The 26469-nt window shown below is 50.8% G+C and overlaps 1 protein-coding gene across 1 annotated transcript; it reads right to left on the reverse strand.

Annotated features, from left to right (window-relative positions):
* Nucleotides 1-2567: 2567 nt before the first annotated feature.
* On the reverse strand, nt 2568-24744 carry LOC144694507 (uncharacterized). The gene is made up of 8 exons (XM_078565010.1): nt 24460-24744; nt 16230-16284; nt 13372-14515; nt 12471-12623; nt 5572-5713; nt 5116-5249; nt 4915-5019; nt 2568-3793 (listed from the first exon to the last, which is right to left on the reverse strand). Exons 1-8 carry the CDS (start codon nt 24530-24532, stop codon nt 3653-3655), a joined length of 1947 nt encoding a protein of 648 aa, XP_078421136.1. The 5' UTR covers nt 24533-24744; the 3' UTR covers nt 2568-3652.
* Between the last annotated feature and the right edge of the window lie 1725 nt (nt 24745-26469).

Below are 26469 nucleotides of genomic sequence, written 5' to 3' on the forward strand. Positions count from 1 at the left end.
ATATATTTATACAGCACCTACAGCATAATTAACCATTCCCAAGGTGCTTCACCAGAGTATTACAAAACATAACATGGCATCGAACTACATAAAGAGATATTAGGTCAGATGACCAAAACCCTGGTCAAAGAGGTAGGTTTTAAAGAGCGCCTTAAAGGAGGAGAGTGAAGTAGAGAGGTGGAGCAGTTTAGGGAGGGAACTGCAGAGCTTAGAACCCATACAACTGAAAGCCACCAACTGTGGAACGATTAAAAGTGGGAATGCACAAGAGACAAGAATTGGAGCATCACTGATATCTCAGAGGATTTTAGGGCTGGAGGAGGTTACAGAGATAGGCAGAGGTGAAGACATGGAGGGATTTGAAAACAAGGATAATAATTTTAACATCCACATGCTGCTTGACCAGAAGCCAATGTAGGTCAGTGAGCGGAGGGGTGATAGGCAAACAGGACTTGGTGCAAGTAAGGACACGGGCAGCAGAGTTTTGGATGAGCTGAAGTTTACAGAGGGTAGAATGAGGGAGTCCGGGCAGGAGTGTGTTGGAATAGTCAAGTCTAAAGATAACAAAGATATGAAGGAGGATTTCAGCAGCAGATGAGCTGAGACAGGATAGAAATTGGGCGATGTTAGAGAGGTGGAAATAGGCATTCTTAGAACGGACGCCAATATGGACTCTGAAGTTCATCTTGGGATCAAATTGTTTTTTATTCTTTCATGGGATGTGGGCGTCGCTGACTAGGCCAGCGTTTGTTGCCCATCCCTAATTGCTCTTGAGAAGGTGGTGGTGAGCTGCCTTCTTGATCCGCTGCAGTCCATGTGGTGTAGGTACACCCACAGTGCTATTAGGGAGGGAGTTCCAGGATTTTGACCCAACGACAGTGAAGGAACGGCGATATATTTCCAAGTCAGGATGGTGTGTACATTGGGGGGAAACTTGCAGGTGGTGGTGCTCCAATGAATCTGCTGCCTTTATCCTTCTAGGTGGTAGAGATCATGGGTTTAGAAGGTTCTGTCAAAGAAGCCTTGGTGAGTTGCTGCAGTGCATCTTATATATGGTACATACTGCTACCACTGTGTGCCAGTGGTGGAGGGAGTGAATGTTTAAATTGGTGGATGAGGTGTCAATCAAGCCTTTATCCTGGATGGTGTAGAGATTCATGAGTGTTGTTGGAACTGCATTCATCCAGGCAAGTGGACAGTAATGCATCACAGTCCTGACTTGTGCCTTGTAGATGGTAGACAGGCTTTGGGGAATCAGGAGGTAAGTTACTCACTGGAGAATTTCCAGGCTCTGACCTGCTCTCGTAGTATCAATCTCAAAATATTTAAATGACTAGTCTAGTTTAGTTTCTGGTCAATGATGACCCCCAGGTTGTTGATAGTGGGGAATTCAGTGATGGTCATACCATTGAATGTCAAGGGGACATAGTTGGATTCTCTCTTGTTAAAGATGGTCATTGCCATTGCATTTGTGTGGCACGAATGTCACTTGCTACTTATCAGTCCGAGCCTGAATAATGCCCAGGTCTTGCTGCACATGTACACGGACTGTTTCAGTATTTTGATGAGTTGTGATATGTGATACCAACTGGCGAACAGGCTGGTTTAATCTCAGTCCTCCCAATATTTAATTGGAAGAAATTTCTGCTTATCCAGTACTGGATGTCAAGTAAGCAGTCTAATAATTTAGCAACAGTGGAGGAGTCGAGAGAGATGGTGGTGAGTTACAGCTGGGTCTCTTCAGCGTATATGTGAAAACCAACACTGTGCTTTCGTATGATGTCACCAAGAGGCAGCATGTAGATGACAAATAGGAGGGATCAAGGATAGATCCATGGGGGAAGAGGTAATGATGTGGGAGCAAGAAGAGAAGTCATTGCATATGATTCTCTGGCTATGATTAGGTAGCTAGGAATGGAACAACTGGACGACAGTGCAAGAGGTTAAAAGCAAAATACTGAGAATGCTAGAAATCTGAAACAAAAACAGAAAATGCTGGAAAAACTCAGCAGGTCTGACAACATCTGTGGAGAGAGAAACAGAGTTGACGTTTCGAGTCCGTATGACACTTCTTCAGAGCTGCAGAGAAGTAGAAATGTGATGGAATTTATATTGTTTAAGTGGGGTGGAGTAGGTGAAGCTGGATAGAAGGCCAGCAATAGGTGGGGACAAAGGAGAGATTGACAAAGATGTCATGAACTAAAGGACAAAGGGAGTGTTAATATTAGTGGTAAGGGCTAAAAAAGGTGCTGATAGTGGCGTGTTGCAGGTGTTGGTGGAGGACGGTGCGGTCAACTGTGTCAAAGGCTGCAGAGAGGTCGCGAAAGACGAGAAGGGAAAGTTTACCTTTGTCACAGTCGCACAGGATTTCATTTGTAACTTTGGTAACAGCCATTTCGGTATTGTGGCAGGGATCGGGAACCTGACTGGAGGGATTCAAACATGGAGTTCTGGGAAGGATGGAAACGTATTTGGGAGACGACACCACTTTGGAGTGGAAAGGGAGGTTGGAGATGGGTGGTAGTTTGCAAGGACAGTGGGGACAAGGGTTGGTTTTTTTTGAGGAGAGGGGCAATGGCAGTAGACTTAAAGAGAGGGACAATACCTGAAGAGAAAGAACTGTTTAACAATATCGGCTAAAACGAGGGCCAGGAGAGGAAGTTGAGTGATCAGCAGTTTAGTGGGAACAGGTTTGAGGGAACAGAAGGTGGGTCTCATAGACAAGATGAACTCAGAGAGGACGTGAGGGGAGATAGGAGAGAAACTGGAGAAAGATGTGAGTTCAGGGCAGAAAATGGAGGAGCTTTAAAGGAAGTATGGCCAGACGGGCTGGTGGAAGGGAGGGACATTGCAGAGGCAGCTGATTGAATTGTTTTGATCTTAGTGATAAAGAAGTCCATGAGCTCCTCGTGCTTGTTGTTAGGGATCGGGTTGGAGGGGTTGAGAGAAAGAGGTTTAAGAAGACAGTTTGCAGTACAGAAAAGAAGCTGGGGCTTATCTCTGTGTCACTGGATGATCCTGAAATAGTGAACATTATTAGCAGATAAGATTAGGACCCGATAGTGTTTTAAGTGGTCCAGCCATTTCTGGCAATAGATGATTAAAGCTTTTGACCGCCATATTCTTTCTAGTCTGTGTCCCTTAGACTTAAGGGAGCGAGGATACCAGGAGGAATGGCCAGGGTGAGAGAGTAATCATTTTATTGGGCATCTAAGGCGGAGTTGAGGGTGCGGTTTGGTAAATCAGTATCTGCAGAATGTTGTAGCAAATGGCTGGTCAAAGGCTAGACAGCTGGGATGGTTAATATCACAGGGATAGTGCTGGGGTCAAGAGAGAGATGGTGGGAAGATAGAGCTGTGTGTCGCTGGTGTGGCATGTGGGAGCTGAATCACGTGTCTTTGCTGGGGGCAGCATATAAATGAAGATGAGGTGGTGGCCAAGGACAGAATCTTGGGGAACCCCAGAAGTAAATGTGGGGTTGTGGGGGGTGGTGGTGGGGCAGGGGGATATGTGGAAACAGGGGCCACTGCAAGAGATTCTATTGATACAATTATAGAACATTTGGATAGATGGGTTTTATTTGACCTGGAACTCCAATCAGTGTAAAAAATTATGGGGGGGTGAGCTCCACAGTGTGTTTCCATAAACTCGCTCAGTCTCCAAATCCTTGGGCGTTGACAGGATCCTGGGGCACCCCTGGGCAGACCGGCAACAGCCTACGTCTCTCAGAGCCTGTGTCTCGTTCCTCCCCGCTGCACCACATTATATCCAGGAACGAATCAAATGACAGATCCTTGCAGGTAGAGGAGAGAAAAAACATATTGCCCCAATTGAATATTTTAAACTATTTGTTTCGGGTGCACTCTGCTCCCTATCCCTCCCACCCCCTCCCACCCCTCCACACACGCAAAGCCGAGCACAGGTCTGGTGGCTGTGACGTGACCTTTGCTGCTTCTGCCCCGAGTAGTTGCACCTTCCTCAGAGGAGGAGGAAGGCAGGGAGCCACAATGACGCCTTCCTCAGATTCAGATACTGCTCTGAGGAACTTAGCGTGGCCTCAGCAACTATCATTAGGAAATGCGTCAGCCATGTCTCAGTGAGTAGCACTCTCTCGCCTCTCTCTAGATTCAAGTCCCACTTCAGAGACTTTGTGCAGAAACACAGGTCAATGCAGTATTGAGGGAGGGCTGCACTGTGAGAGGTACCATCTCTCGGAAGAGACATTAAACCAAGGTCCCATCTGCTCTCTCGGGTCATGGCTACTCTTTCGAAGAAGATTCTCCTTGGTGTACTGGAGCCAATATTTATCTGTCAATCAACATGACTAAATATAGATGATCTGGTCCTTTATCATGTTTTTTATGTGCTTGTGAGATCTTCCTGCATGCCACATTTCATACAACAGTGAATACACTTCAAAATTCACTGGCTATAAAGTGCTTTGGGATGTCATGTTGGGAAAGGCGCTATAAAAATGCACATTCATTCCTGTCTGTTTTTTCTCATGGTCCTTTGCACTAATTCCTTTTACTGTGGACACTACCAAACCTTTGTCGATTCCATGTTCATGTTGCAAACGCTGTTGAAAATTGAGTGCATACTCTAGCTGCGATTAGGAGCAGCTGATACTAACTGGGGAAAGGTTAGGGCACAGATACAAGGACCTGTGGTGAGGGGAAGTTGTGTGATAGGGAAAAGTAGTCTGCACTCATGTCAAACAGGGTTTTATGAAGAAACCCATGTTGAAAACAGACTGTCTCCAGCTTCTTCCTTCACCAGATGCCTGCTCAGCACGATAACACTCCGGCCCACTGAATGGTTCCAGAATATTCTTCCCATACCTCCCCCCCTCCCACCCCCACCCCCCGGCTTGGTTAGCCTCACATGAAGAGGAACAAAATGTCATTTAAGTACCTGACACCCAGTCTCAAAGATCAGACTGTAGGCAGCCTTCAGACTCTTGTTGAAGGTGTACTGGTCCTCTAGCCCAGTTAGACTTGTCGGGTCAAAGTAAATATTCTGTAAGGCAAATAAAAAACACACACATGCAGAGTCACTATATGTTATTCAAAGCTGTCGGCTCAGTCTCAACATCCATACCATTCTATATCTTACCTCTCTGCTGTAGACAATGTTGGAATTAAAATCCCCAGGGTGAAGGCCACAATGCCAGCAAAAGTGTAGGAAACTTACGCATCGTTCAAAGATCTTCCTGTGGTCGAAGGCCACTCCTCTTGGTCTTCCAAATCCTGGAATGTAATTTATCATTTATTTTATGAATTTATTACTGGACTCTCGGGGGTGGGGGGGTGAGGGGGGTTAGGGTCCATGACAGGGGAGAGTATACATTTGCAGCTTTGTCAAATTGTCCCCAACTTGTTCCTGTTAGGACCATTTGGACCTTCTCTGTCTCCATCTTTCCAATCTTTCATCACGAGTGAGAGAACAAGGATCACATCAGTCACAAGTTTGGAAAGAGGAGCAGGGTAGATGGGGAAAATCAAGGGGACGTGAAATAGGCTTTAAATTGGGAGACGTTGTTTGTTCAAAAAGAATAACTTTACATCCTACCGGTCACCCCTCTGTCCTGTGTTAAATAGAGTATTGATCCCTTGCGGTCACATATCACAGCGTAGGGCACAAGCACGACACTTTCTGGCTGCAGTGTCAAGAAGTTCCACAGTCCCTTCTGCCAGTCTGACATAACTGTCACCTGGGAACAAAGAGAGGCAGATAGAGGTAGGGTCAAACCAACACTGATCATAGGCAGACCCTGAACAAGTGTGCAACTTAACCATTATCAACCAAATTACTAAACACTGAGACAGCTGCCCAAATATTTATCCGTTCAAACAGAACATGACTATACTCAGGAAAAAACAATTCAAATTTTCACCACCCACCAGTACTGTACCCCAGCATTATACAGTGACAGCTGTCCCCATCAGTACTGCTGCCCAGTGTTATATAGTGACAGACCTGTCCCCATCAGTACTGCTGCTCAGTGTTATACAGTGACAGACCTGTCCCCATCAGTACTGTACCCCAGCATTATACAGTGACAGACCTGTCCCCATCAGTACTGCTGCTCAGTGTTATACAGTGACAGACCTGTCCCCATCAGTACTGTACCCCAGCATTATACAGTGACAGACCTGTCCCCATCAGTACTGCTGCTCAGTGTTATACAGTGACAGACCTGTCCCCATCAGTACTGCTGCTTAGTGTTATACAGTGACAGAGCTGTCCCCAACAGTACTGTACATTAGTGCTATACAGTTACAGACCTGTCCCCACCAGTACTGTACCCCAGTGTTACAGTGACAGAGCTATCTCCATCAGTACTGTACCCCAGTGTTATACAGTGACAGAACTGATCCCACCAGCACTGTACCCCAGCGTTATACAGTGACAGACATGTCCCCTCCAGTACTGTACCCCAATGTTATACAGTGACAGACATGTCCACACCAGTACTGTACCCCAGTGTTATACAATGACAGACATGTCCCCACCAGTACTGTACCCCAATGTTATACAGTGACAGACATGTCCCCACCAGTACTGTACCCCAATGTTATACAGTGACAGACATGTCCCCACCAGTACTGTACCCCAATGTTATACAGTGACAGACATGTCCCCACCAGTACTGTACCCCAATGTTATACAGTGACAGACATGTCCCCACCAGTACTGTACCCCAGTGTTATACAGTGACAGACATGTCCCCACCAGTACTGTACCCCAGTGTTATACAGTGACAGACATGTCCCCACCAGTACTGTACCCCAGTGTTATACCACAGCTAATGATTAAAATCTGAAATCAAAAATTGCCCTACCTGATAGCTTCTCAATGTCTCGGTGTCACCAAGCTACCACTACGCCTCTGAAATCCTGTGTGCATTACAGCTTGTTATTTCTGTAATCCTCTAAATGCTCTGTAATCACGATTAGCTCACAAACAGCCCAACTACTGGTGGAACAGAATGATCAATATCTGCCACTTTCCCACTCTCTGCATTGCTACAGCTTCAGTCCCCAAACGAACACAAGAAGGATGAGCCCAATATTGTGAGCAGAGTGTGACAGCCAGTTTACATGCTAATGATCACCATTAATACTTGTGAGAAAATATAGGTCTCTAACTACAGCGAGAGACAAGCTGAACTGTGTCAGTGTGCAGAGATCCCACTTTACTGGGTGTTGTATGGATGAAAACCAGGGTTCTAATTAATCCTGGTTAAGGGATTACTGGAGGCTGCAGCTGAATCGAGATGAATTAATTCAATGCTGAGAGAGCAAGGTAAGCTTTATTAGCAATGAATGATTTTTAAACAGGTAGGAGGTTGTTTTATTTTTTTTTGTCAGTGCCTCTCTTGGTCTCTTTGAAAGTACCTGACTCTTGTTGGGGAACAGGATCTGTCCACTGAACTGCCTCCCCACTCACACTACCCCGCCCATATATACCCACACCCCCATCCACCCATCGAGAATTCACCCTGACTGATCAGCACATCAGGCTAGACACCGAGTTTCAGTAACTGTTAGACAATGAAGCATTGGGTCATTTACAGCACAGAAGGAGACCATTCAGCCCATCGAGTGCAAGCTCTCCGTTGAGTAATCCAGTCCCACTCCCCCACTTGATCCCCGTAGCCCTGCAGGTTAATTTCCTTCACGTGCCCATTTTGAAATCATTGATTGTTCGCACTTCCACCATCCTCGTGAGCAGGTCATTACCACTCCATTACTGTGGTAGGCAGAACGTCTTTTTAGCTTGAGGGCAGCATCCTGTTAGTGGAAAATACCACATAAATGAGTAATGTGGTACATGATCTTCAGTGCCAGTGTAATGCCAGATATGTAAGCCATACATCCCAATGACTGGCAGATTGTATCAAACAGCATGTCCCAATAGACAGAGAGCTGACCATACTCAACCAGCTTGTGCTTGCAAAGCTCAGTACATAGTTAGCTGTGATTCTCCAATTAGACATCACTTGCTGAACAATCCCAAGCGTGCTAAAAATTACATCAACAACCAATTTAAGATTATCAGTCAGGCTCGCCATGTGGCTCACTTACTCTTTTTATTCATTTATCGCTGACTAGGCCTGTATTTATTGCCCATCCCTAATTGCCCTTGAGAAGGTGGTGGTGAGCTGCCTTCTTGAGCCACTGCAGTCCATGTAGAGTAGGTATACCGACAGTGCTGTTAAGGAAGGAGTTCCAGCAACATTGAAGTAACGGCAATATATTTCCAAGTTAAGATGGTGAGTGACTTGGAGGGGAATTTCCAGGTGGTGGTGTTCCCATCTATCTGCTGCCCTTGTCCTTCTAGATGGTAGTGGTTGTGGGTTTGGAAGGTGCAGCCTAAGGAACCTTGGTGAGTTCCTGCAGTGCATCTTGTAGATGGTACACACTGTTGATTGACACTGTGCATCGGCGGTGGAGGGAGTGAATGTTTGTCAATGGGGTGCCAAGCAAGCGGGCTGCTTTATCCTGGCTGGTGTCAAGCTTATTGAGTGTTGTTGGAGCTGCATTCAGTGGGAGTATACCATCAGATTCCTGGCTTGTGCCTTGTAGATGGTGGACAGGGTTTGGGGAGTCGGGAAATGAGTTACTCGTTGCAGGATTCCTAACCTCTGACCTGCTCTTGTAGCCACAGTATTTCTATGGCTAGTCCAATTCAGTTTCTGGTCAATGGTAACCCCCAGGATATTGATAGTGGGGGATTCAGTGATGGTAATGCCATTGAACATTAAGGGGCGATGGTTGGATTCTGTCTTGTTGGAAATGGTCATTGCCGGACACTTATATGGCACAAATGTTATTTGCCACTTGTCAGCCCAAGCCTGGATATTGCCCAGGTCTTGCTGTATTTGGACATGAGATGCTTCAGTATCTGAGGAGTCGTGAATGGTGCTGAACATTGTGCAATTATCAGCAAACATCCCCACTTCTGACCTTATGATGGAAGGAAGGTCATTGATGAAGCAGCTGAACGTGGTTGGGCCGAGGACATTACCCTGAGGGACTCCTGCAGCGATGTCCTGGAATTGAAATGATTAACCTCCAACATCTACAACCACCTTCCTTTGTGCTAGGTATGATTCCAACCAGCAGAGTTTTTCCCCAATTCCCATTGACTCCAGTTTTGCTAAAGGCTCCTTGATGCCACACTCGGTCAAATGCTGCCTTGATATACTGGAACAACTCAGTTAAGGGCACAGCAAGTTATGGGGCACAAGTCTTCAGTCCAGTCGCCGAATGTTGTCAGGACCCATAGCCTTTGCAGTATCCAGTGCTTTCAGCTGTTTCTTGATGTCATGTGGAGTGAATCGAATTGGCTGAAGACTGGCATCTGTGATGCTGGGGACCTCTGGAGGAGATTACATATATTACATATTACAAGTTACACATATTCATTTGCAGGGACTCAGTCCACTGCAGGCAAAAGGAACATGTACAGACACTGTGCCTTTTCTGAAGTAAAAAGCATAGAGGACAATGGTTTCCTGCTGCATTTTCCATGGCAATGCATCGACCAGAGTCGAGTTGCCAACCAATCAGCAGTCTTATGAATTGCTGCCAAATGTCAATGGGAGCATTCTTGCATCTGTGCAAGATGAAAAGCTTTGACAGCATGTCTCTTTCTTCAGCAAAACAGTAATTCTACATTAGATTGTTCCTTGTTCTTCTCCATTACTAATTTAAATCTTATATGATGATTGCTCTTAACTAAATGTACCCCCATAGCCAATTGGTCCACTTGGCCCACCTCATTTCCCAGCACCGGATCCAGCAATGCCTCCTTTCTAGTTGGGACAAGAACATAATGATCAAGAGAGTATTCCTGGACACATTTTAGAAATTCCTCCCCCTCCTTACCCTTTACTCTAACGTTCACCAAATTGATATTTTTTTTGTTCATTTACAGAATGCTCGGCCAGCATTTATTGCCCATCCCTAATTGCCCTTGAGGAGGAGGTGGTGAGTTGCCTTCTTGAACCACTGAAGTCCTTTGGGTAATTAAAGTCCCCCTGTATCGCTACTCTATAGTTCTTGCACATCTCTGTGATTTCCCTGCAGATCTGTTCCTCTATTTCCCTCTCACACGATTTGGAGGCCTATGGAATACTCCAAGTAACATGATAATACTTTTCTCACTGCTCAACTCTAACCAATTGGATTCTGTCCTTGCCCCCTCAAGGGCATCCCCTCTTTCCAACAGTACAATGTCTTCCCCAATCAGTGCTGTCACTCACCTCCCTTTCTTCCTTCCCACCTTTTCTGAACACTTTATATCCTTGTATATTAAGTGACCAGTCCCCACCATTCTTAAGCCACGTTTCTGTTCTTGTCACAATATCAAATTCTCTCACAGCTATTTGGGTTTGGAGCTCACCAACCTTATTTACCAAACTTTGTGCGTGTGCGCACATGCATTGTAATTGTGTCTTTTCATTTCCCTGTAGTCTTTCCTAGTCTGCTCCTATCTAATATGGCTCTACTTCCTTCTCTGGTATTGTCTAACACTCTCAATTTATGAAATAAAAACAGAAAGTGCCGGAAAAACTCTTCAAACAATAATCATATTGGACTCAAAACGTTGGGCCTTATCTTCCGATGAAGTGGCAATTGAGTCAGGTTGCCAGGTTGGGTTGGGCCTTGGGGTGGGGTGGTGGGTCGGGCTAGGTCTTCATTGGGGGTGAGGTCAGGTCAGGCCTTGGGTGGGGGTTTGGGTTGAGTCAGGTCAGGCTGTAGGGGAGGGGGGAGATGCTCTGGACAGGTCGGCCTGGGCCTTGGGATGGGGGGGGGCGGGGTCACGTCAGGCCTTTGGGGTGGGTAGGGGGTCAGGTTGTGTCAGGCCAGGCCTTGGTTGGTTTTGGTGGGTGGGGGGGGGGGGGTGGGGGGGGGGGGGGGGGGGGGGTCAGGTCGGGCCAGACCTTGGACCAAGGGGAGGTCAGGGGCCATCGGTTCAGGCTGGGCCTTGGGGGAGTGGGTGGTCAGGTTTTGGGGGGGGGGTGCCTTCTAGGGGGCAGTTGGGTCAGGGAGGTTTGGGCCAGGGGTGGGGGTAGTTCAATGGGAATGGGGTGTAGTCATGGGGGTTGGGGGGGATCCTGCTGGGGTTTGGGGGTGTGAGGGGAGTCCCAGAGGATGTGTGGGCGTGGAGAGACCGTCAGTGTGTCTGTACCATAGCTACCCAGAAGCTAGAAGTAGTTTTAATTCTTCTCACTGTTTATGGGTAACTATTGATGTAACACAGTCTGAACCATCCGAAGTTTGCGATTTAAATCACAATTTTCAGATGGTTCCCAGTGCAGGGAGTTTGCATTTCCCAGGCATACTGTGGTGCAAACCTTATCTGGGAACCTCCAGCACCTCTTTGGGGTAACCCCCAGATATGATGCCCTGGAGCTTGGAAGTTACAGCCCAACTTTGTTTCTCTCTCCACAGATGCTGCCAGAACTGTTGAGTTTCTCCAGCATTTTCTGTTTTCATTTCAGATCTTCAGCATCCACAGTATTTTGTTTTTACTCTGAAATTATGCACCTTATTCCTCTTCTCTACTTCTCTATGCTGGTGCCTATCCCGCTGCCAATTTAGTTTAAAGTCTCCCCAGCCAGGCTAGTGAACCTCCCCGCAAGGACATTGCTCCCAGTCCTGTTGAGGTGCAACCTGTGCCTTTTGAATAGGTGCCTCCTGCCCCAGAACTGGGCCCAACGGCCCATGAATCTGAAGCCCTCCTTCCTGCACCATGCTTCAAGCCAGGCATTGATTCTCCCTATTTTCCCATTTCTACTCTGGATAGTGCATGGCATTAGGAGTAATCCAGGGATTCTGGGATTCACAGGCAAAGCATATTCCATTCTCCCCTGATGTATGTGAATGCACACATTTACACAAGCATGCACACGCACATATGTGCACACATGTACTTGCACTTGTACACAGGCGCCAGTACAAAACACACATGCGTACGCACTCATGCACACACACCCATATACATTCACACACACAAGCACCTGTATACACACATGCATATGCATATGCACATGCATGTATACACATCCACACACATGTACACTTGTGTACACATGTACACACATGTGCATGTACACAAAGGCACGTACATATGTATTTGCTTACATACATGCACATATACAGACGTACTCATATAAACACAGATGCACATATACACACACGCTCACCACTCTTTCCAGAGGGCTGAATGAACCCTGAGCATTTTGCTCTATTGGTTGGCAGTTCTAAGCTGTCCTGGATGAATCTAGACACAGGGCAGAAATCAAACCTGGGACCTCCCCAGTCCATAAGGTTTAAGCTGGGAGCTTGTGATCCGTTTGGTTCATTACCATGCACCACTTACCACACGCTTGGTAAGTAACCCAATGAGCAGAAGGAGAAGCTTGAAGAAATTTCGTTTTAAGAAAAATAACAGACCTTTTTCATCAGCACAAGTTGTCCTGTTGTCTTGTCCTTCACTCGGAACCAGTTATTCCCCAACTGTTGGACACAATGAAACTCCACAAAGGGCCGGTAGTAACTGACGTTTCCGTGTTCAGCTGGACTCAGTGCCAGCCTGGCTCCGTCTTGCTGACAGGAGAAAATAATGAAGTTCAGACTTTTAGCCCAACCGTTGGAACCTCCAATTCTAACAGGGTCCACCTCAGCAGCGTAGAAGCTTAAAGAAAGAAAGAAGGAAAGAACTTGCATATTCGCAGCCTCACGATCTCTCAAAGCACTTCACAGCCAATTAAGTACAGCCACTACTGTAATATAGGAAACACAGCAGCCAATGTGTGCACAGCAAGATTCCACAACAGCAATGTGATAATGACCAGATCAGCTGGTGGGTTGAGGGATAAACATTGGCCAGGACACCAGGGTGAACTCTTCTGCTCTTCTTTGAAGAGTGGCCATGTGATCTTTTACATCCACCTGAGAGGGGTCCTTGGTTTAGCACCGCATCTGGAAGACAGCATCTCTGACAATGCAGCACTCCTTCAGTACTGCACTGGAGTGTCAGCCTGGATTGTGGGCTCAAGACTCTGGAGGGGGCTCGAACCCACAACCTTGTGACTCAGAGACACGACAGTCACCCAGTGAGCCAACAGGGGCCACAGGGAAGTGACCATGGAGCGAAAGATCCATGACTTTTTACTTCGTCCCTTGCTTCAGCTTACCCCCACCACCAGTTGATCTGCTATGCCCACCACACACCAAGAACACCAGACCTTCTAATCCTAAACCCCCCAAAGGAAACGACACAGAGGTCAGGAATCAATTACCCTGTTCCTAAAGCAACAGTAACTCCTCATTCAACAAGGAACCAGCCACTTACCATGGTAACAATCACTCTGTCCATGAAGTATTCCCTCTCTTGGTTTGACAGGACAAGTCCCGAATCCAACAGGTCAAAAAATTGGCCGTTTTCCAAAAACCCCTCAATGTAAATCTCTCTCAACGCATCCAGAACTTGAGCGGTGAGTTCCCTCCTAATCCTGAGGTACGCCAGTTCGATGGACTTCCTGATGAACAGGTCGGACAGTGGCTGGCCGTCCTTCTGCTTCTTCTTCCTCCTCTTCTTCTTCTTCAGAACCACTTCTTTCTGTGACATCCGGTGCTCTCTCGGTGAGCTGGCAGTGCCAGGCTGGGCTGGGTGGAACGTCTCTTCCATCGGCCGTGATGCGGAGTCATTGTGGGGCCGGCTTTCTGGAAGGGCAGAATTCCCAAAAAACACAGACGCCGATTGCTGGGGCTCATTAGCCTCCTCTGTCCTTCCAGTTGGTTCATCCCTCTTTTGACTCGGGTCAGTGTAAAGGTCGACTGAGCCTTCATCGCAACTGCATGCTTCGCAATATAAATCCTCCTCATTTGTCGACACCATCCAACCTTCCGACTTGGGAACTGCGGAGAAAGTCCCAACCCTCTCAGGCTCTATGTTGAAGTTTTCATTCTGCCTGGAGTCAGTCTCAAAGGTGGGCACTTTCACAAGCATTCTATCATCTCGTTCCACGGTGCGATCGGGTATGACCCCGTTTAACCGTCCTATTGGACCTTGTAGATTCCCGGCAATAAGATTGCCTTTCACCAGACCTGGTTTGGGACTTGTCCCTAAACTGAAGGGGATGGTACTGGATGCTAAGCTCTTGACATGGCTGCTGCCTCGATTAGGTGTCTCCTCACAAAGAGCCTTTGAAGAGTGGTGGCCAGCGGGAGAGTGAGGGATTTTGTAGTCACTGTGTCGGATGGAGTGTATCGGACCCTCTGTGTAAACGCGGGTGCCACACGGAAAGGCGTACTCGAATATGCAGTCTGTCTGCAGCCTGGTCTCACTGACAGGGAGGCTGGTTACACAGAGGTGATTCTGCAGCCCCCCAGAAGGCACCAGCTGGGCCGTGAGGTCTATGTCGCTCTCAGTCGCAATCAGTGGCTCGGTTCCTGTGGGGAGTTTGGCTTCTCCAATTCTGTCAGAAATCAATCCCCTGTTGGAAAAGTAGACAGACTTTAGATTCACTGCACCGTGTTAAATCCAGGCTTGAAGCTGGAGTTTGAGGGAAAGGTGCAAAATGTGTAAATCAATATTCGCATTTTGGTGCTATTTTTCTGCCCATGATGTTCAGGAACATTTGAATTAGGGACTGGAACTAGAGAGTGTCACCTCCCGGGGCAGGTACAGAATGGGTGAGAGTAATGCTCCCTCTACACTGCCCCCGTCAAACACTCCCAGGACAGGTACAGCACAGGGTTAGATACAGAGTAAAGCTCCCTCTACACTGTCCCCATCAAACACTCCCAGGGCAGGTACAGCACGGGGTTAGATACAGAGCAAAGCTCCCTCTACACTGTCCCCATCAAACACTCCCAGGGCAGGTACAGCAAGGGGTTAGATACAGAGCAAAGCTCCCTCTACACTGTCCCCATCAAACACTCCCAGGGCAGGTACAGCACGGGGTTAGATACAGTGTAAAGCTCCCTCTACACTGTCCCCATCAAACACTCCCAGGGCAGGTGCAGCACGGAGTTAGATACAGAGTAAAGCTCCCTCTACACTGTCCCCATCAAACACTCCCAGGACAGGTACAGCACGGGGTTAGATACAGAGTAAAGCTCCCTCTACACTGTCCCCATCAAACACTCCCAGGGCAGGTGCAGCACGGAGTTAGATACAGAGTAAAGCTCCCTCTACACCGTCCCCATCAAACACTCCCAGGACAGGTACAGCACGGGGTTAGATACAGAGTAAAGCTCCCTCTACACTGTCCCCATCAAACACTCCCAGGGCAGGTACAGCATGGGGTTAGATACAGAGTAAAGCTCCCTCTACACCGTCCCCATCAAACACTCCCAGGACAGGTACAGCACGGGGTTAGATACAGAGCAAAGCTCCCTCTACACCGTCCCCATCAAACACTCCCAGGACAGGTACAGCACGGGGTTAGATACAGAGTAAAGCTCCCTCTACACCGTCCCCATCAAACACTCTCAGGACAGGTACAGCACGGGGTTAGATACAGAGTAAAGCTCCCTCTACACTGTCCCCATCAAACACTCCCAGGACAGATACAGCATGGGGTTAGATACAGAGTAAAGCTCCCTCTACACTGTCCCCATCAAACACTCCCAGGACAGATACAGCACGGGGTTAGATACAGAGTAAAGCTCCCTCTACACTGTCCCCATCAAACACTCCCAGGACAGATACAGCACGGGGTTAGATACAGAGTAAAGCTCCCTCTACACTGTCCCCATCAAACACTCCCAGGACAGATACAGCACGGGGTTAGATACAGAGTAAAGCTCCCTCTACACTGTCCCCATCAAACACTCCCAGGACAGATACAGCACGGGGTTAGATACAGAGTAAAGTTCCCTCTACACTGTCCCCATCAAACACTCCCAGGACAGATACAGCACGGGGTTAGATACAGAGCAAAGGTTAAAAAGTTTTAACTTCAGTTTCCAGTGTCTCCCCTCACAACCTCATAATTCTGAAGATGCAAATACCAAACTCAGATCATTCCCCAGTCCCTTGAAACCATCTGAATCTTCTGTAATGTTATGTTTGTCATTTGTCCCAGCAGGTTAAACGAAGACAGTTTGTTAATGACTTTTAAAAATTCAGAAGTTTATTTTAATCTTCTAAACTCAACAAACACAGAGCTGGACATCGGAAGAACTGCTCGGAAAGACACTTACTCAAAAAAGCCCGACTCATCTGTCTCTCCTGGGCTCAGCAAGAGTTGCTCACAGCCTGAAAGTAAAAACAACCAGAGTGTTACATCTGTCCTTACAAAAGAAAAGAAAAATAGAGAATTTTAATTTCTATACACATCCAAAGGACATCTCAAAGCACTTTACAACCACTGAAATATTTTACAAGTGTAGTCACTGTTGTAATGTAGGAAACTTTGCTGACAATTTTGTGCACAGCAAGCTCCCACAAACATAATGATGACCAGATCACTTGTTTCAGTGGTGTTGATTGAGGGATAAATATTGGCAAGGACAGCAGGGAGAACACCCCAATTCTTCTAAATAACGTTATGGGAATGCGGATGAGAGGCTGGTTTAATGTGTTGTCCAAATGACAGCACCTTTGACAGTCCAGCGCTCCCTCAGTACTTACCGTCTGAGGGTGAGCACTCCTTTAATACTGACTCTCCAACAGTGCAGCACTCCCTCAGTACTGACTCTCCAACAATGCGGCGCTTCCTCAGTACTGACCATCTTACAGTGCGGTTCTCTGTCAGTACCAACATTCCAACAGTGCAGCACTCCCTCAGTACTGACCCTCCGACAGTGCAGCACTCCCTCAGTACTGACCCTCTGACAGTGCAGCACTCCCTCAGTACTGACCCTCCGACAGTGCAGCACTCCCTCAGTACTGACCCTCTGACAGTGCAGCACTCCCTCAGTACTGACCCTCTGACAGTGCAGCACTCCCTCAGTACTGACCCTCCGACAGTGCAGCACTCCCTCAGTACTGACCCTCCGACAGTGCAGCACTCCCTCAGTACTGACCCTCCGACAGTGCAGCTCCCTCAGTACTGACCCTCCAACAGTGCAGCTCTCGCACAGTACTGACCCTCTGACAGTGCAACACTCCCTCAGTACTGACCCTCCCACAGTGCAGCACTCTCTCAGTACTGACCCTCTGACAGTGCAGCACTCCCTCAGTACTGACCCTCCCACAGTGCAGCACTCTCTCAGTACTGACCCTCTGACAGTGCAGCGCTCTCTCAGTACTGACCCTCTGACAGTGCAGCTCTCGCACAGTACTGACCCTCTGACAGTGCAGCTCTCGCACAGTACTGACCCTCCGACAGTGCAGCACTCTCTCAGTACTGACCCTCCGACAGTGCAGCTCTCGCACAGTACTGACCCTCTGACAGTGCAGCTCTCGCACAGTACTGACCCTCCGACAGTGCAGCACTCCCTCAGTACTGACCCTCCGACAGTGCAGCTCTCGCACAGTACTGACCCTCCGACAGTGCAGCGCTCCCTCAGTACTGACCCTCTGACAGTGCAGCTCTCGCACAGTACTGACCCTCCGACAGTGCAGCACTCCCTCAGTACTGACCCTCCGACAGTGCAGCTCTCGCACAGTACTGACCCTCCGACAGTGCAGCGCTCCCTCAGTACTGACCCTCTGACAGTGCAGCGCTCCCTCAGTACTGACCCTCTGACAGTGCAGCTCTCGCACAGTACTGACCGTCTGACAGTGCAGCGCTCCCTCAGTACTGACCCTCTGACAGTGCAGCGCTCCCTCAGTACTGACCCTCTGACAGTGCAGCGCTCCCTCAGTACTGACCCTCTGACAGTGCAGCGCTCCCTCAGTACTGACCCTCTGACAGTGCAGCTCTCGCACAGTACTGACCCTCTGACAGTGCAGCTCTCGCACAGTACTGACCCTCTGACAGTGCAGCTCTCGCACAGTACTGACCCTCTGACAGTGCAGCACTCCCTCAGTACTGACCCTCTGACAGTGCAGCACTCCCTCAGTACTGACCCTCCGACAGTGCAGCTCTCGCACAGTACTGATCCTCTGACAGTGCAGCTCTCGCACAGTACTGACCCTCCGACAGTGCAGCACTCCCTCAGTACTGACCCTCCGACAGTGCAGCTCTCGCACAGTACTGACCCTCCGACAGTGCAGCGCTCCCTCAGTACTGACCCTCTGACAGTGCAGCTCTCGCACAGTACTGACCCTCCGACAGTGCAGCACTCCCTCAGTACTGACCCTCCGACAGTGCAGCTCTCGCACAGTACTGACCCTCCGACAGTGCAGCGCTCCCTCAGTACTGACCCTCTGACAGTGCAGCGCTCCCTCAGTACTGACCCTCTGACAGTGCAGCTCTCGCACAGTACTGACCCTCTGACAGTGCAGCGCTCCCTCAGTACTGACCCTCTGACAGTGCAGCGCTCCCTCAGTACTGACCCTCTGACAGTGCAGCGCTCCCTCAGTACTGACCCTCTGACAGTGCAGCGCTCCCTCAGTACTGACCCTCTGACAGTGCAGCTCTCGCACAGTACTGACCCTCTGACAGTGCAGCTCTCGCACAGTACTGACCCTCTGACAGTGCAGCTCTCGCACAGTACTGACCCTCTGACAGTGCAGCTCTCGCACAGTACTGACCCTCCGACAGTGCAGCTCTCGCACAGTACTGACCCTCTGACAGTGCAGCTCTCGCACAGTACTGACCCTCCGACAGTGCAGCGCTCCCTCAGTACTGACCCTCTGACAGTGCAGCTCTCGCACAGTACTGACCCTCTGACAGTGCAGCTCTCGCACAGTACTGACCCTCCGACAGTGCAGCGCTCCCTCAGTACTGACCCTCTGACAGTGCAGCTCTCGCACAGTACTGACCCTCCGACAGTGCAGCTCTCGCACAGTACTGACCCTCTGACAGTGCAGCTCTCGCACAGTACTGACCCTCCGACAGTGCAGCGCTCCCTCAGTACTGACCCTCTGACAGTGCAGCTCTCGCACAGTACTGACCCTCCGACAGTGCAGCGCTCCCTCAGTACTGACCCTCTGACAGTGCAGCTCTCGCACAGTACTGACCCTCTGACAGTGCAGCACTCCCTCAGTACTGACCCTCTGACAGTGCAGCTCTCGCACAGTACTGACCCTCTGACAGTGCAGCTCTCGCACAGTACTGACCCTCCGACAGTGCAGCGCTCCCTCAGTACTGACCCTCTGACAGTGCAGCTCTCGCACAGTACTGACCCTCCGACAGTGCAGCTCTCGCACAGTACTGACCCTCTGACAGTGCAGCTCTCGCACAGTACTGACCCTCCGACAGTGCAGCGCTCCCTCAGTACTGACCCTCTGACAGTGCAGCTCTCGCACAGTACTGACCCTCCGACAGTGCAGCGCTCCCTCAGTACTGACCCTCTGACAGTGCAGCTCTCGCACAGTACTGACCCTCTGACAGTGCAGCACTCCCTCAGTACTGACCCTCTGACAGTGCAGCTCTCGCACAGTACTGACCCTCTGACAGTGCAGCGCTCCCTCAGTACTGACCCTCTGACAGTGCAGCTCTCGCACAGTACTGACCCTCCGACAGTGCAGCTCTCGCACAGTACTGACCCTCTGACAGTGCAGCTCTCGCACAGTACTGACCCTCCGACAGTGCAGCGCTCCCTCAGTACTGACCCTCTGACAGTGCAGCTCTCGCACAGTACTGACCCTCCGACAGTGCAGCGCTCCCTCAGTACTGACCCTCTGACAGTGCAGCTCTCGCACAGTACTGACCCTCTGACAGTGCAGCACTCCCTCAGTACTGACCCTCTGACAGTGCAGCTCTCGCACAGTACTGACCCTCTGACAGTGCAGCACTCCCTCAGTACTGACCCTCTGACAGTGCAGCTCTCGCACAGTACTGACCCTCTGACAGTGCAGCGCTCCCTCAGTACTGACCCTCTGACAGTGCAGCTCTCGCACAGTACTGACCCTCTGACAGTGCAGCACTCCCTCAGTACTGACCCTCTGACAGTGCAGCTCTCGCACAGTACTGACCCTCTGACAGTGCAGCGCTCCCTCAGTACTGACCCTCTGACAGTGCAGCTCTCGCACAGTACTGACCCTCCGACAGTGCAGCTCTCGCACAGTACTGACCCTCTGACAGTGCAGCTCTCGCACAGTACTGACCCTCCGACAGTGCAGCGCTCCCTCAGTACTGACCCTCTGACAGTGCAGCTCTCGCACAGTACTGACCCTCCGACAGTGCAGCTCTCGCACAGTACTGACCCTCCGACAGTGCAGCTCTCGCACAGTACTGACCCTCTGACAGTGCAGCTCTCGCACAGTACTGACCCTCTGACAGTGCAGCACTCCCTCAGTACTGACCCTCCGACAGTGCAGCTCTCGCACAGTACTGACCCTCCGACAGTGCAGCTCTCGCACAGTACTGACCCTCTGACAGTGCAGCACTCCCTCAGTACTGACCCTCTGACAGTGCAGCTCTCGCACAGTACTGACCCTCTGACAGTGCAGCGCTCCCTCAGTACTGACCCTCTGACAGTGCAGCTCTCGCACAGTACTGACCCTCTGACAGTGCAGCACTCCCTCAGTACTGACCCTCTGACAGTGCAGCTCTCGCACAGTACTGACCCTCTGACAGTGCAGCTCTCGCACAGTACTGACCCTCTGACAGTGCAGCGCTCCCTCAGTACTGACCCTCTGACAGTGCAGCTCTCGCACAGTACTGACCCTCTGACAGTGCAGCTCTCGCACAGTACTGACCCTCTGACAGTGCAGCGCTCCCTCAGTACTGACCCTCTGACAGTGCAGCTCTCGCACAGTACTGACCCTCCGACAGTGCAGCTCTCGCACAGTACTGACCCTCCGACAGTGCAGCGCTCCCTCAGTACTGACCCTCCGACAGTGCAGCTCTCGCACAGTACTGACCCTCCGACAGTGCAGCTCTCGCACAGTACTGACCCTCCGACAGTGCAGCTCTCGCACAGTACTGACCCTCTGACAGTGCAGCTCTCGCACAGTACTGACCCTCTGACAGTGCAGCTCTCGCACAGTACTGACCCTCCGACAGTGCAGCTCTCGCACAGTACTGACCCTCTGACAGTGCAGCTCTCGCACAGTACTGACCCTCTGACAGTGCAGCTCTCGCACAGTACTGACCCTCTGACAGTGCAGCTCTCGCACAGTACTGACCCTCCGACAGTGCAGCTCTCGCACAGTACTGACCCTCCGACAGTGCAGCTCTCGCACAGTACTGACCCTCTGACAGTGCAGCTCTCGCACAGTACTGACCCTCTGACAGTGCAGCTCTCGCACAGTACTGACCCTCCGACAGTGCAGCTCTCGCACAGTACTGACCCTCTGACAGTGCAGCTCTCGCACAGTACTGACCCTCCGACAGTGCAGCTCTCGCACAGTACTGACCCTCCGACAGTGCAGCTCTCGCACAGTACTGACCCTCTGACAGTGCAGCTCTCGCACAGTACTGACCCTCTGACAGTGCAGCTCTCGCACAGTACTGACCCTCTGACAGTGCAGCTCTCGCACAGTACTGACCCTCTGACAGTGCAGCTCTCGCACAGTACTGACCCTCTGACAGTGCAGCACTCCCTCAGTACTGACCCTCTGACAGTGCAGCTCTCGCACAGTACTGACCCTCTGACAGTGCAGCACTCCCTCAGTACTGACCCTCTGACAGTGCAGCACTCCCTCAGTACTGACCCTCTGACAGTGCAGCACTCCCTCAGTACTGACCCTCTGACAGTGCAGCACTCCCTCAGTACTGACCCTCTGACAGTGCAGCACTCCCTCAGTACTGACCCTCTGACAGTGCAGCACTCCCTCAGTACTGACCCTCTGACAGTGCAGCACTCCCTCAGTACTGACCCTCTGACAGTGCAGCTCTCGCACAGTACTGACCCTCTGACAGTGCAGCACTCCCTCAGTACTGACCCTCTGACAGTGCAGCACTCCCTCAGTACTGACCCTCTGACAGTGCAGCACTCCCTCAGTACTGACCCTCTGACAGTGCAGCACTCCCTCAGTACTGACCCTCTGACAGTGCAGCTCTCGCACAGTACTGACCCTCTGACAGTGCAGCGCTCCCTCAGTACTGACCCTCTGACAGTGCAGCACTCCCTCAGTACTGACCCTCTGACAGTGCAGCTCTCGCACAGTACTGACCCTCTGACAGTGCAGCTCTCGCACAGTACTGACCCTCCGACAGTGCAGCACTCCCTCAGTACTGACCCTCTGACAGTGCAGCTCTCGCACAGTACTGACCCTCTGACAGTGCAGCTCTCGCACAGTACTGACCCTCTGACAGTGCAGCACTCCCTCAGTACTGACCCTCTGACAGTGCAGCTCTCGCACAGTACTGACCCTCTGACAGTGCAGCTCTCGCACAGTACTGACCCTCTGACAGTGCAGCACTCCCTCAGTACTGACCCTCTGACAGTGCAGCTCTCGCACAGTACTGACCCTCTGACAGTGCAGCGCTCCCTCAGTACTGACCCTCTGACAGTGCAGCTCTCGCACAGTACTGACCCTCTGACAGTGCAGCTCTCGCACAGTACTGACCCTCTGACAGTGCAGCACTCCCTCAGTACTGACCCTCTGACAGTGCAGCTCTCGCACAGTACTGACCCTCTGACAGTGCAGCTCTCGCACAGTACTGACCCTCTGACAGTGCAGCTCTCGCACAGTACTGACCCTCTGACAGTGCAGCACTCCCTCAGTACTGACCCTCTGACAGTGCAGCACTCCCTCAGTACTGACCCTCTGACAGTGCAGCTCTCGCACAGTACTGACCCTCTGACAGTGCAGCTCTCCCTCAGTACTGACCCTCTGACAGTGCAGCACTCCCTCGGTACTGACCCTCTGACAGTGCAGCACTCCCTCAGTACTGACCCTCTGACAGTGCAGCACTCCCTCGGTACTGACCCTCTGACAGTGCAGCACTCCCTCAGTACTGACCCTCTGACAGTGCAGCGCTCCCTCAGTACTGACCCTCTGACAGTGCAGCTCTCGCACAGTACTGACCCTCTGACAGTGCAGCTCTCGCACAGTACTGACCCTCTGACAGTGCAGCACTCCCTCAGTACTGACCCTCTGACAGTGCAGCTCTCGCACAGTACTGACCCTCTGACAGTGCAGCTCTCGCACAGTACTGACCCTCTGACAGTGCAGCACTCCCTCAGTACTGACCCTCTGACAGTGCAGCTCTCGCACAGTACTGACCCTCTGACAGTGCAGCGCTCCCTCAGTACTGACCCTCTGACAGTGCAGCTCTCGCACAGTACTGACCCTCTGACAGTGCAGCTCTCGCACAGTACTGACCCTCTGACAGTGCAGCACTCCCTCAGTACTGACCCTCTGACAGTGCAGCTCTCGCACAGTACTGACCCTCTGACAGTGCAGCTCTCGCACAGTACTGACCCTCTGACAGTGCAGCTCTCGCACAGTACTGACCCTCTGACAGTGCAGCACTCCCTCAGTACTGACCCTCTGACAGTGCAGCGCTCCCTCAGTACTGACCCTCTGACAGTGCAGCTCTCGCACAGTACTGACCCTCTGACAGTGCAGCTCTCCCTCAGTACTGACCCTCTGACAGTGCAGCACTCCCTCGGTACTGACCCTCTGACAGTGCAGCACTCCCTCAGTACTGACCCTCTGACAGTGCAGCACTCCCTCGGTACTGACCCTCTGACAGTGCAGCACTCCCTCAGTACTGACCCTCTGACAGTGCAGCGCTCCCTCAGTACTGACCCTCTGACAGTGCAGCATTCCCTCAGTACTGACCCTCTGACAGTGCAGCATTCCCTCAGTACTGACCCTCTGACAGTGCAGCACTCCCTCAGTACTGACCCTCTGACAGTGCAGCACTCCCTCAGTACTGACCCTCTGACAGTGCAGCACTCCCTCAGTACTGACCCTCTGACAGTGCAGCTCTCCCTCAGTACTGACCCTCTGACAGTGCAGCACTCCCTCAGTACTGACCCTCTGACAGTGCAGCTCTCGCACAGTACTGACCCTCTGACAGTGCAGCTCTCCCTCAGTACTGACCCTCTGACAGTGCAGCACTCCCTCAGTACTGACCCTCTGACAGTGCAGCTCTCGCACAGTACTGACCCTCTGACAGTGCAGCACTCCCTCAGTACTGACCCTCTGACAGTGCAGCTCTCGCACAGTACTGACCCTCTGACAGTGCAGCTCTCGCACAGTACTGACCCTCTGACAGTGCAGCGCTCCCTCAGTACCTCGGAGTGGTCACGTGAATTTTATGCTAAAATTTCTGGAGCAACACTTCAATTCACAACCTGTGACTCAGAAGTGAGATTTGCTGTCCATTGTGCCACAGCTGACACTTAACCAACTAGCTGCCCAGTGCCACCCTCCCTATCATCACCCTCCTGCCTGCAAGTCCCAGGAACCATAGTTAACCTTTCTCAAAGGATTCCTCTTCATCCCCTTCAATCTGCAGTGGGTCCAGGGAGTCTGAAATGAGGGAATTCATCCTGGGAACTCCCTTGGTCTGTGGAGAAAGAGAACAACAGTGAAACAGCAAGACTCGCTCTAATTCTTTACTATATCAAACTCAAAGTTAATGTTTGGCACCAAATCAAAATAATTATCTCATAATTTGAGTTAAGCAACATTTGGAGAGATTCAGTGGTTGGGGCTCCAAAGTGGAGAATTGGTAAAACTCTTAAAGTGATGAAGGGCCTCAATATCTTTTTCTTGTTCTGGTTCTCTGTCTGTCTCCTCATCTCTCCCTCTCCTTCACTCATTCTGTCTCTCACTAAATCTCTCCTTTTCTCATTCTCTTTCTTCATGCTCTTCCTCCCTCTCCCCCATCTATGATGCTTCTCTCTATCCCTCCCTCTCCGTTCCTGCTCTCTCACTCTCTCTCTCTCCCGGGTTTTCTCTCTCCCGGGTTTTCTCTCTCTCTTCCACTCGCGTTTTCTCTCTCTCTCTCTCTCCCCCGGGTTTTCTCTCTCTCTCTCTCCCTCGGGTTTTCTCTCTCTCTCTCTCCCCCGGATTTTCTCTCTTCCGGGTTTTCTCTCTCTCTCTCTCTCTCTCTCCCGGGTTTTCTCTCTCCCGGGTTTTCTCTCTCTCTCTCTCTCCTGGGTTTTCTCTCTCTCTCTCTCTCTCTCTCTCCCGGGTTTTCTCTGTCTCTCTCTCTCCCGGGTTTTCTCTCTCTCCCTTTCCCCCGGGTTTTCTCTCTCTCCCGGGTTTTCTCTCTCTCTCTCCCCCCTCCCCGGGTTTTCTCTCTCTCTCTCGGGTTTTCTCTCTCTCTCTCTCTCTCCCCCGGGTTTTCTCTCTCTCCTGGGTTTTCTCTCTCTCTCTCTCTATCTCTCCCGGGTTTTCTCTCTCTCTGGGGTTTTCTCTCTCTCTCTCTCTCCCCTCCCCAGGTTTTCTCTCTCACTCTCTCTCCCCCGGGTTTTCTCTCAGTCTCTCACTCCCGGGTTTTCTCTCTCTCTCTCTCCCCCGGGTTTTCTCTCTCTCCCGGGTTTTCTCTCTCTCTCTCTCTCTCTCCCGGGTTTTCTCTCTCTCTCTCTCTCCCGGGTTTTCTCTCTCTCCCTTTCCCCCGGGTTTTCTCTCTCTCCCGGGTTTTCTCTCTCTCTCTCTCTCTCTCTCCCCCTCCCCGGGTTTTCTCTCTCTCTCTCTCTCTCTCTCGGGTTTTCTCTCTCTCTCTCTCTCCCCCGGGTTTTCTCTCTCTCCCAGGTTTTCTCTCTCTCTCTCTCTCTCCCGGGTTTTCTCTCTCTCCCGGGTTTTCTCTCTCTCTCTCTCTCTCCCCCGGGTTTTCTCTCACTCTCTCTCTCCCGGGTTTTCTCTCTCTCTCTCTCTCTCTCTCCCCCGGGTTTTCTCTCACTCTCTCTCTCCCGGGTTTTCTCTCTCTCTCTCTCTCCCCCGGGTTTTCTCTCTCTCTCTCTCCCCCGGGTTTTCTCTCTCTCTCTCCCCCGGGTTTTCTCTCTCTCCCGGGTTTTCTCTCTCTCTCTCCCCCCCGGGTTTTCTCTCTCTCTCTCCCCCAGGTTTTCTCTCTCTCTCCCGGGTTTTCTCTCTCTCTCTCTCTCCCGGGTTTTCTCTCTCCCGGGTTTTCTCTCTCTCTCTCTCCCCCGGGTTTTTCTCTCTCTCTCTCCAGGGTTTTCTCTCTCTCTCTCCCCCCTGGGTTTTCTCTCTCTCTCTCCCCCGGGTTTTCTCTCTCTCCCGGGTTTTTCTCTCTCTCTCCCCCGGGTTTTCTCTCTCTCTCTCTCCCGGGTTTTCTCTCTCCCGGGTTTTCTCTCTCTCTCTCTCCCCCGGGTTTTTCTCTCTCTCTCCCCCGGGTTTTCTCTCTCTCTCTCTCCCTCCCGGGTTTTCTCTCTCTCTCTCTCTCTCCCCCGGGTTTTCTCTCTCTCTCTCTCTCCCGGGTTTTCTCTCTCTCTCTCTCTCTCTCTCTCCCCGGGTTTTCTC

The sequence above is a fragment of the Cetorhinus maximus genome, chromosome 20 (genome assembly GCF_964194155.1).
Source record: "Cetorhinus maximus chromosome 20, sCetMax3.hap1.1, whole genome shotgun sequence".
Taxonomy (NCBI): Eukaryota; Metazoa; Chordata; class Chondrichthyes; order Lamniformes; family Cetorhinidae; genus Cetorhinus; species Cetorhinus maximus.

Bases quoted from the DNA above. Each gene is read 5' to 3' on its own strand.
- LOC144694507 (XM_078565010.1), bottom strand. From the start codon at position 24,532: ATGAATTCCCTCATTTCAGACTCCCTGGACCCACTGCAGATTGAAGGG. The intron at 5,714-12,470 runs GTCTGTTATTTT...CTTTGTTCCCAG, and splicing joins AACTTGTGCTGATGAAAAAG to GTGACAGTTATGTCAGACTG. The intron at 3,794-4,914 runs GTACTTAAATGA...TCTACCTGCAAG, and splicing joins TCTTTGAGACTGGGTGTCAG to GATCTGTCATTTGATTCGTT.